Source organism: Podarcis gaigeae (genome assembly GCF_964106915.1).
Source record: "Podarcis gaigeae genome assembly, chromosome: 8".
Taxonomy (NCBI): Eukaryota; Metazoa; Chordata; class Lepidosauria; order Squamata; family Lacertidae; genus Podarcis; species Podarcis gaigeae.
The window spans coordinates 73730725-73742411 of NC_139684.1; the positions used below are offsets into that span (position 1 = coordinate 73730725).

An 11687-nucleotide genomic window follows, 5' to 3' on the forward strand; every position below is an offset into this window, starting at 1 on the left:
TCGGAGATCAGCCTTCTTTATGGTCCAGCTCTCAGTTCATCACTTCCATACATCACTATCACTTCCATACATCACTATCACTGAGTATTACAAATGTTAATACATTATGCATTGCTAATAGTACTATACTAGAAGTACTGCTAGTATATTGTTAATGCTACTACACCCCTATACTAGTAGTAACACTATCCTAGCAGCATTGCTAATTCCAATGATAAACATTATTAGCACCACTAGAGTGTGAATGATGATAACAATAAGTATGCTACCTTCCCCCTTTTCGCGCTCTTCCCGCGCTTTCGAGATGTGCTTCTTGAAGCCCCGCCCCTTCTTCTAAGTTTCTAGGCCCCTCCCCGTAGGCTAATTCCAGCGCTCCAATTGGTCTTCCCCCTCTATGTATAGAAATGAACTCTCTGGGAGCCGCCCTTCAGCGGAAGCAACTGCGCATGCCTGGGCGTTCTTTTGCCCGGGTCCTCGTGCAGCAGGAGTCGCTGTTGGGCGCGAGACAGCAAAGCGGATTGCAGGTAAAGCGCGGGAAGCGTTCGCAGCCGGGTGCATGGGAGGAAGGCGCCCTGGGTGGATTTGTGTCCCCAAGCAGAGGCTCTTCGGGGGGGGGGGAGGGAAACATCCGTTTTAAAAACTTTTTATCGAAATGACCTGAGCCCCTTTCCTCTGCAAGCCAGCAAATTTGATGTCTGCACGGCTCTTCCCAGAAACTTTGCTCCAGCGGCCCAGCGGCTGCTTGTAAGGAAATAAATCCCTTTTGCACATAGGCATTTTGGGAATAGTCGCAGGCGTGGGAATGCACTGTAAGGAAGGCAGGTGGGGCTGCTAAGGTTCAAAGTAGCTTGCAAAGTTACTGTTCTCTAGGACCCTCTCCTTCCCCAGCCCCCTGTTCTGCGTGGGCTGCGGGTAAAGACAAACCCAAGAGGAAAGGCGCTCAGTGCATGCCTAAAGGCGTTTTCTTTACTAATTATTGCATGGGTTGGTTTCTATGCCATTAGTTCCAACGGGATAAAAATGTTTTGTGGACACACGCACCTCATATGGAAGTGTGTCTCTTGCTACATACACCACTTAGAGACTACTGTGATTCAGCAGCATACAAATTGTTGAAATAAATGATAAAATACAGTTTTTTTTTTTAAAAAAAATTAACTTGGTGGTATCTGAATGTATTTAAAAAAAATCAAAAACTTTTCCATCTTTGCCAACTCAATCTTTTGCCTCCTTCAACACAGATATTGTGGAGTTGGAGAGCCTGGTGGCCTGCTTATTCTTGTTTTCTGCATGCAGGGGAGTTAAACATGATTTCCTAGCAACCTGAGCTTCATATTGGGGTGAGTTGTCTTTGGAGGTAGAGCGACGTTTACACTGAACACCTTGACATGTTTACTCAGGAATAAGTCCCATTGAGCTCTTTGGGACTTACTCTCAAGTTGTCTTTGCAGGATGGGCGTCTAACCTTATTTGGGGACTGAGAGGTTATCATCCTATTTCTGGTCAATGTGAGGACTGGTAGGACAAAGGTTTGTTTCCCCATTAAGATGACAGGCTCCTGTCCAGTACTACTTTACCCAGTGTGGTGTAGTGGTTAAGAGCGGTGGACTCGTAATCTGGTGAACCAGGTTCGCGTCTCTGCTCCTCCACATGCACCTGCTGGGTGACCTCAGGCTAGTCACACTTCTCTGAAGTCTCTCAGCCCCACTCACCTCACAGAGTGTTTGTTGTGGGGGAGGAAAGGAAAGGAGAATGTTAACTGCTTTGAGACTCCTTTGGGAAGTGATAAAGCGGGATATCAAATTCAAACTCTTCTTCTTTTTCTTCTTATCCTCCCACCACCGAAACTATTCTCCCACCATCTTCAGCATGAGGTGGGCAGAAGAATTTGCTGACTGGGCCTGAATCAGACCCAAACTGGGGGTGGGCAACTTCTGTCTCATGGTCTCTGCCCTTCAGAGAATAGAGGGCAGAAAATTGGGATTCCTGCTGTTACAATTATTTGCTCTAGCAAATAAGGGGAGGCTCCTAAACTTGGCTTCTCTTTCATCCTTTGCAGTTTCTACATACCTGCAACCATTGCTGGGATCACACAGGCAGACCTCATGGCTGACGACAGAGTGACTAGCCGCTCGCCGGAGAGAAGGCCAGTTCTGGTGTCATCTACTTCATCCTCCAATGAGCCCACCTCTTCGGGGCTCTCCGGCAGCCTCCAGCCTTTCTTCCTGGGCCGCACTTGTGCACCAAGCAACCTCCTTTCCCTCACGGTGCCCGTACGCTTGGACATCCTCTATGTCCTCATTAATGCTGCCAGAGGGGCACAGTGCCTCCCTCCTCCAGCACCCATTCATGATGGCGCTCAGGCCTCTTTCTCCACATGTCACGAGCCACCTGCTCAGTGCGCCTTGAGCTGCTGCCGCCGGTCGGCTTGCTGTTGTGTGCCAGGCTGCGCCAGTGGGCAGCAGCAGCCCAGCGGAGTCCAGCAGTGTGGAGCGGCTCCTGGAGGATACGGTGGCCACAGAGGGCCAAACGTCGGAGTCCTAGAGCCACAAAACTACGGGCGCAATTGGAACAGCGCTGCCGAAAGAAATGGTGGGAGCAGCAGGTCTGACCACAGCCAGCCACACACAGCAGGGGGTTGGAAGAGAGCCCAGCCCCACACAGGCTGGAGGGGGAACCAAAGAGGAGGGGGAGAAGGAGAGCATGGGAATGGGGGTCGTTGGCAAGACAAGCGGCAGGATTTTGACAGGGCTTGGGGCAACCGGAGGCAAGGCGCTGTCGAATCAAGCTCTTGGAACTCAGGGCCCCAAGGGTGGAGGAGAGGAGGGTCTTCTTTTGGGTCCAGCGCTAGCAGCATGAAAAGGAACCAGGAAGGGAACCGTTGGCAGAGTGCGCAGGATGCCCCAGAAGCGAAAAGATGTATGTTTGTCGCCCGTGAGTGGCAGAAAACCCAAGGCACTGGGGATTCTGCTGGCTTCGTAGGCAAGGCTGTGGATGCTGGACCAGCCAAATCCGCAGCTCTGGAGGATGGGGAAGACTGGGAGGCTGAATATGAGAGTGAGCCAGCAGTCCCTGCTGCTGCAGAAGGTGCTCCGGATGCTTCCCACCAGGATGACAAGTCCGACTCTTGCAAAGTAAGCAATGATGCGGAAGGTGAATGTGTTACATCTGCCCATCCACCCAAACCAGAGCTCTCTGTTTCTCCCCTTCCAAGGTCTGATGTGATGGACCAGGGAACATCAGATGGCACGGGGAAGGAATGTGCTGCGGATTGGAGCAGCAAGGAAGACAGGTTTGCCACCTACCTGAAGAACCTTTATTCTGATGTGCCGGAGAAGTCCAGCTCTGAAATCTCCGTGGGCATAGCTGTGGATCCTCTGACACTGGATGAGGAGGAGCAGTCCCGAGAGAGTGTAGCTGGCTCTCCTTGAGAGAGCTGAGCAAAGCACACAGTACTCTGGGGAAAGGGGGCAGAGGAAGAGATTGAGAGCCCGAAATCCTGATTGACAGCATGGCGGCCAACAGTGGCCTTAATTCAGCTGGTATTGTAAACTGGGAATTCCACCCCCATCATGGGTGTTGTACTCAAACTTCTACTCAAAAGTGGACACACTGGAATTAATGAGCCTAAGGTGGCCATGTCTGTTAATTTCGGTGAGTCCACTGTTGGGTATGACTTGGAGTGCTGAGATGAGCACAGGCGAAATGTTCCCTAGATCCATTATTGCCCGCTTTAAGTTCAAGGGCAGCTGCCTGAAGTGGCAAAACCTCCTGGCAAGAACCCTGGGAAATCAGACTTTCGTATTTGTGCAGGGACCCTATTGGAGTGAGCCCCACTTCACACAGTAGCCCCCCGAAACTCCCAGGCAACTGTTGGAGGTGGGCAGACCCAGGTGAGCTTGTCCTCCTGCCCCATTTGTGGAATTCACAGGGCAAGTGTGTCCAGCCGTTCTAAACATTAACAGCTTGGGCAGGTCTGCACCACTGCATCTGAAGTACACCCAGTGCACATTTAAAGCATATGACGCCCCCATCCAAAGAATCATGGGAATAGCAGTTTTTCCTTCACGGAGGTATAGTCCGCACCGTCTTTAAACTACAGTTCCCATGATTCTTTGGGGTGAAACTCATTGCCTAAAACAGTGTTGGCCAAACTTGGGTCTCCTGCTGCTTTTGGACTACAACTCCCATCATCTCTTGCTTGGGGTCAGGGATGATGGGAGTTGTAGTCCAAAAACAGCAGGAGACCCAAGTTTGTGAAACACGGACCTAAAACTTGAGTTGGGTGAGGATCTTCCTATTGCATGGGTGTAACTTGCAGCAGAGGTACCATTTTGCATTGCAGTTCCCATTGCAGTTGTAACATGAACTGCAACTCTGACATTGTAGTCAGATTCTGTTAGGAAAAGCCCAGCAATGCAGCTAATGGACAGCATAATTTGCATCCCATTGAAGACTAAAGAATTGCAATGGAAACCTCAGCGGTCCAGGGCAGAATTTTGCCACAACTTTACATTTTTGACTGGGTTGCAGCTGTTCAGTTCATCTTAACTACAAAGCATTAAGGTTTTGGTTCTGTTTGCATTTAACATAAGAAGCTACAAAGAGAGAAGAAAGCAAAGGGAACTTTGCTGATTTAATAACTGTTATATTGAAGGGAATCTGCTGTTTTGAAGACAATCAGCATTGCAAAGTTTTGATTTAGAAATCCAGAATGGGGGAAAAAAATCAGAGGGCGAGTCTGTGTGCAGGTAAATCTCATGATTCTGAGACTGTGCCATTCCAGACTCCAGATAGGGGGATCCTATGCGCGAATAGCTTCCCTGTGTAAACACTAAAACCCTTCCTGTTGGAAAACAAGTCCTGCATATTAAATAGAAGAGTCTAATCCAGTCTTCTCTCTAACATGCCAGTTTTTAGCAGGTAGGGAGGCTTATTTAATGCAGAAGAAGCATTCAGACATGCAGTTCCTCACCTGCCTTCTCAGTTAGCATCATCCCAAGAATTCGCCGGATTTCTCTGCACAAGTGTATCTGCTCTAAGATGGTGAAGGTAACAGTACCATGGCTAGGTGCATTAAACTAGCAGTCTAAAAACACTTAAGGGTTATGTTGGGGTTTTCTAGGAAGGTTTTATTTTGAAAAATCCATATATATCTTGTATAGTGAACCTGGGTTACTTTGGAAAGCCTGAGATAAATGCCTCTGGTGAGTTTGTGATTTAAATCACATCATTGCTTCCAAATAGTTCAATTTCTGTTGGTTCGGCCTTCTCACCCTTTCAAGTTGTCTGTTTGTTTCAGTTGCATGAGGTTTTTCCTTAATTTGTTGCAATAAAAAGGACGTTTACAGCACTTTACAGGAGGTTGGGCCATTTTGTTTTGTTTCAACAAAGCAGGTGTTCTATCACTCGACTCCATAAGTGAGCTTGGCAAGGGATACCATTTTTAAAACATTGGAATGGAAACTCATGAGTGAACACCAGGGCTATATTTGGATACACACTGACTTGGGAGTTGAGTCCATTGAAATCTTGGATTTATTTCTGAGTAGTTACTTGTTCAAACCAGTTACTTTCTTAATGTGAGTTCTCAGGCATCTGGAAAGATTATCAGGGATTCCTCACTTGAGAAGATGAGGAGTGGAAGCCAAGTTTTTTTAAAAAGAGAACCAGAGTTTAGATGAGGTCAGCCAAGCTTTTTTTTCCTGTACAGTTTTCTCCAGAAGCAACATTATGTTGATTTATGTTTATACATGACACACTCTTGACTTAGGCTGTGTGTGGCTAGACAACACTTTCAAAAGGTTTCTGTTTTTTAAAAAAAGATTTTACTAAAGCTTTTTAATAATGCAATAAGATAAAAGAAACTGATCTTTAAAAAAAATACAGAGGAGAAAAAAAGAAAACACCAAAGGAAAACCACAAAAAAGAGAAGAAAATGAAAATAAAAAGGACTTCGCATTTTCTACCAAACAGTCACATAAAATAAATTATTCAAAACATTCACTCTAGAATGACATCCAACTGAGCTGCTTTACATTAGGCAATTTTTTCCCCAATCTTCTGACTGAAGTAGATGAATTCATTTTCCTTTATGCACAAAAATTCTCTATTTTGTGCATCTTGACCTTCGTTTTAGGCACATCACTTTGAAGACTTGCACATCACTTTGAAGTTGGGCGCAACTTCCCATGTTTCTCACTTAAAACAAAAATGAGCCATCAAGTGGATAGTCATGACGGTATCAGACAGCAGTTGAGACAAGTTTGTTCTGCATCCCGGTAGAGTGCAATTAATCACTAAAAATGTATGTTATTACAGTAACTTAACAGAAATTTGAAATGCTTGCAGCAAAACATTTTGGCTTCTGCCAAAATGAATGAAGCCCTTCTGAGCGTTTCTGTTCTCCAAGCTCTGTGCCTGCCACCTTGGAAATGGCGTCATTTTCGTCAGAGCAACAATTGAAGGTGAAAATAATACAACTGTGGAATTGGAAGGGACTCCGAGGTTCATTCAGTCCAACCCTCTGCAATGCAAGAATCTCAATTGTTTTGCTGTAAGAATTTAAAGCTGCTGTGTGCATATATATACATGCACACATGCCCCTCATGGACTTCCTTTGAGGGAAGCTGGATATAAATCAGGATTTTAAGAGTACCAGGGTTATTTGGAGGGAGAGAGAGGCGCCCGTGTTCAGTAACTGAATATTGCAACTACAGCACCACCACCTGACATGAGTGCTTACTGAGCCGTTGCTTAAATATCTCCACTGAAAGAGAGTCTACCACCTCCCAAGGCAGTTTGTTCCTGTTGGTGTTGGAGTTAAAATGCTGGCAAAAGCTGAACTGAATAATCAGCCTTTGCTGGAGAAACAGGCTTTAGCATGGATAAGAAAGCTAAAAGGCTAGGCTTTCTGTTGCATCTCAGCAGGCAAGAGATCCATAACATATACCCGCCTCTCATGAGGAAGGCTTGGAGAAGAAGCAAGTAGGAATTGAGGCCCGCAGTCCTGAGAGTAATCTGAAGGAAGGGTAAAGGTAAAGGGACCCCTGACCATTAGGTCCAGTCGCGGATGACTCGGGTTGAGCTCTCATCTCGCTCTATAGGCTGAAGGGAGTCAGTGTACAGGTCGTGTGGCCAGCATGACTAAGCCACTTCTGGTGAACCAGAGCAGCGCACGGAAACACTGTTTACCTTCCCGCTGCAGCAGTAGCTATTTATCTACTTGTGCTGGCATGCTTTCAAACTGCTAGGTTGGCAGGATCTGGGACAGAGCAATGGGATTCGAAACGCCGGCCTTCTGATCAGCAAGCCCCAAAGGCTCAGTGGTTTACACCACAGCGCTACCTGCGTCCCATAATCTTGGGCTACGTACGCATTAGCAGCTTAAAACACAGGTTGCCCTCTGCCGTTTTTCAAGTCACATTTTCACGCTGTTGCACACACACCAGATGTCTTTGCCAGTGTGTGTTACCTGCTTGACTTTCCTGCCTCTGTACATACATGCGCACACAAAATATCAATCATGGGCAATGGCTGTATCAAATGCATACAATTAAGCCACATTCACTTTACATTTAAGCTGAAGTTTTTCTTTTGGATTGAAGCTTGCTTTGAGGGAAATGGCAGAATTTCTCAAGGACAGGATGGCTCTGCGTCATAGGCAAAGTCACATGTACACAGGATTCAACAGGCAGCAGCCAGGAGTGCAAAGGAGCCAGACTGAAAGGTATTACATACTCTGCCTTGATTTGAAAGGGTTTGTTTACAGTGGACGTTCCAGTGAAATATAACCCGCTAGTTCCCCCCTTGTGACCCATCGCAGCACTACATCTTGGAAAAAAGTAAGTACTGGTCTCACAGAATGATAGAATTGTGGAATCCAACCCCTGTAATGCAAGAATCTCAACTAAAGCATCCATGACCTCTACTTTGTTTATATTCAGTATTCATATGTTCCAGCAACCTAACAAAAGCTTAACACGGCCTCCCATCAGATGTCAAGGAAATAAACAGCTGACTTTTAGGAGACACCTGAAGGCAGCCCTGTGCAGGAAAGATTTTTTTATGTCTGAGGGTGTTTTTGTGTGCGCGCTTTTACTATTTTGTTGAAAGCCGCCCAGAATGGCTGGGGCAACCTCCCCCACATATATATCTTCATCAAATTAAGCTGTTACAAAGCAAATTTTGAAATTCAATACACCCAACAGGCAGTCTTAACAAAAAATGTAAAAAAATAGCAGCAGGAAACACATTAAAGATGATAGTTAACGTGCCAGCCGGAGGAGCAGGGGAATCAGTTAAATAACTAAAATTGATATTTTACATGGGAAATACAGTGGTACCTCGGGTTAAGAACAAAACTTCTGGAGGTCTGTTCTTAACCTGAAACTTTTCTTAACCCGAAGTACCACTTTAGCTAATGGGGCCTCCCGCTGCTGCCGCTGTGTGATTTCTCTTTTCATCCTGAAGCAAAGTTCTTAATCTGAGGTACTATTTCTGGGTTAGTGGAGTCTGTAACCTGAAGCGTATGTAACCTGAAGCGTCTGTAACCCAAGGTACCACTGTATATTCTATTTGGTGGATGTTCCTGTAGCCCATTTGGCACCTTGAATTCATGAGGGGAAAATGGGGGCCTACTACCTCACCCTATGGTGCAGCTCTAGGGCTCTGCTGTTTTTGTCAATTTCGTTTTCTCCTTTTTCCCAATCTTAATTTCAGCTTTTCATTCATCAGGGGACCATTGGTTGTAGCCAGCTAAGTTCTATTTGGAGCAAACCTGTTGAAATTAATGGACCCAGACGAACTGTGTTTATTCATTTCAATAGGTCTTCTCTGAGTGGGACTAGCATTGTCTTCTGCTCAGAAAAATACCATGGGCACTATACACTCCCAATGTGAAAAACTGCTAGCAGGCTGAAGGAAATAATGTGTGAACGCCTCTTCATCTTCCGCTGCACAGTTCCTAAATGTAAGGGGGTCAAATGCAGGCTAGTGGCTTAAATCCCCTTTTATTTCCACTCTGCAAGGCAATCCTCACGGGGTCTCTGACCCTGAGGCCTTCCTGCAGCTCCTGCCCTGGTCCCAGAGCTGGAGAGTCAGCAGGTTTTACTGCATTCAGGGTGCCAGAAAGGAGTTTGCTGCCTGTGCACATTTCCCTTCTCGAACCAACAGCGTCTCTCGTCATCTGTATCCTCCACTCCCACCCCAGCTCCCCAGCATTGGTCATTTTCAGTAAGGCTCTGGAGACGTTTGGGCCGAGTCAGCGACATGTAGCTGTTGGAGGTGTTTTGAAAAAAGGGGCTTGGCTCAGCCAAGACGAGAGAGACAAGCGGCAAGGGAAGCGGCTCCCGGGGTCTGCAGGTAGGCAAGAGGGGTGGATGCTGAGACCACCCACAGGATACGTGTGGCTGGGGCAGAGGCATGGGGTTGTTGAATATACAGTACACAACCTACCCCAGACTGGGAACTTTGCAACCCCATGTGGAGAGCCAGTGTGGTGTAGTGGTTAAGAGCAGTGGACTCATAATCTGGCGAACTGGGTTCGCTTCCCCGCTCCTCCACATGCAGCTGCTGGGTGACCTTGGGCCAGTCACACTTCTCTGAAGTCTCTCAGCCTCACTCACTTCACAGAGTGTTTGTTGTGGGGGAGGAAGGGAAAGGAGAATGTGAGCCGCTTTGAGACTGACTCCTTAGGGGAGTGATAAAGCGGGATACCAAATCCAAACTCTTCTTCATGGCCAATGGGAGTTGTAGTCTGTCTTCTGCAGCATGGCCAGAGGGCAGGAGCGATGTGAGATGCTGACACAAGCTTGGGACAGGCTGTCTTAAGGGAATTGGATGCAAGTATTGGGAGTGCTGTTGTGCTCAGCCCCTGCTTTTGGTGTCCCTTCCCCATAGGCATCTGGTTGGCTACTGCGGGAGCAGGGCGTTGGACTGGGTGGGCCACTTGCCTGATTCAATGAGGCTCTTATGGTCTTATTGAACTGCAACCACCTGGTGCTTCCCAGTTGTGTTTTTTAAAAAATACAGTGGTACCTCGGGTTAAGAACTTAATTCGTTCCGGAGGTCCGTTCTTAACCTGAAACTGTTCTTAATCTGAAGCACCACTTTAGCTAATGGGGCCTCCCACTGCCGCTGCACGATTTCTGTTCTCATCCTGAAGCAAAGTTCTTAACCTGAGGTACTATTTCTGGGTTAGCGGAGTCTGTAACCTGAAGTGTATGTAACCCAAGGTACCACTGTGTGTGTGTGTGTGTGTGTGTATATATATATATATATGTGCTTTCGTAGATTTTCACGGGTACAGGAATGCAGGTTTTGGTGTCCTCGGGTGTCTTCCCGTGTAAAAGTTGGGGTGTCTAGGCGACGTTTCGACGAGGTCTCACTCGTCATCTTCAGGCTGGTGCTTTCGGCTTCTTGTTACTGGAACAGAGCGGGATCTCAATGTTTGAGTTCCTATAAATACTGTAGAGGGGGTGTGGTGTCTAGCCTCCAATGTTCTGGGCAGAGAGGAAGTTCCCAGGCTAGTGTGCCTTTTCTTCTTTTGTTCCTTAATTACTTGAGAGATACCTTGAGTGATTTCTTGAGTGATATCCTGAGTACCACTTAGGTGGGTCATTAGGTGTGGATTAGTTGCTAAAGTCTTTGTGTCTTGACCTCTTGAACTTTGTGAAGAGTTTTCCTGAGAAGATGGCTGTATTGCACTTAGTTGTGCTTTGGCTTGGCTTCGTGTATAGGGGCGAGCTGTGGTTTTGTGGCTTGTGTCAGCCAGATCTGTGTAGGGATTGCAGGGGGGTGCAGCATCCGGAGGTGCCACCATGGATTGGCTACTGGATGGTGTCAGTAATTCATCTGTGGAGAGGGTCTGGGTTTGGGTCTGGTGTGGTTGATTGGTGTTGGCGTTCTGTGTGCCTCTGGATCTGGTGTCAGTTTTTGTGGGGAGGGCTAATTTCCAGATGTCTGGCAAGCGGGATGTGTCGTCACGCTTGTTCATGTTGTGAGGGTAGAGAAACACCCTCACAACATGAACAAGCGTGACGACACATCCCGCTTGCCAGACATCTGGAAATTAGCCCTCCCCACAAAAACTGACACCAGATCCAGAGGCACACAGAACGCCAACACCAATCAACCACACCAGACCCAAACCCAGACCCTCTCCACAGATGAATTACTGACACCATCCAGTAGCCAATCCATGGTGGCACCTCCGGATGCTGCACCCCCCTGCAATCCCTACACAGATCTGGCTGACACAAGCCACAAAACCACAGCTCGCCCCTATACACGAAGCCAAGCCAAAGCACAACTAAGTGCAATACAGCCATCTTCTCAGGAAAACTCTTCACAAAGTTCAAGAGGTCAAGACACAAAGACTTTAGCAACTAATCCACACCTAATGACCCACCTAAGTGGTACTCAGGATATCACTCAAGAAATCACTCAAGGTATCTCTCAAGTAATTAAGGAACAAAAGAAGAAAAGGCACACTAGCCTGGGAACTTCCTCTCTGCCCAGAACATTGGAGGCTAGACACCACACCCCCTCTACAGTATTTATAGGAACTCAAACATTGAGATCCCGCTCTGTTCCAGTAACAAGAAGCCGAAAGCACCAGCCTGAAGATGACGAGTGAGACCTCGTCGAAACGTCGCCTAGACACCCCAACTTTTACACGGGAAGAC

At 47.1% G+C, this 11687-nt stretch overlaps 1 protein-coding gene across 4 annotated transcripts; it reads left to right on the top strand.

The window, feature by feature from the left end:
* The first annotated feature begins 84 nt into the window (after positions 1-84).
* Positions 85-5350, top strand: LOC310851523 (uncharacterized protein). 4 transcript variants are annotated; one of them, XM_083754036.1, is made up of 3 exons: positions 85-524; positions 1242-1340; positions 2060-5350. In XM_083754036.1, exon 3 carries the CDS (start codon positions 2106-2108, stop codon positions 3429-3431), a length of 1326 nt encoding a protein of 441 aa, XP_083610162.1. In that variant the 5' UTR covers positions 85-524; positions 1242-1340; positions 2060-2105; the 3' UTR covers positions 3432-5350. The 4 variants fall into 4 exon arrangements, with proteins under 4 accessions (XP_083610162.1, XP_083610164.1, XP_083610161.1 ...); XM_083754037.1 differs by lacking the exon at positions 85-524 and adding an exon at positions 558-576; XM_083754038.1 differs by lacking the exon at positions 1242-1340.
* The last annotated feature ends 6337 nt before the right edge of the window (positions 5351-11687 follow it).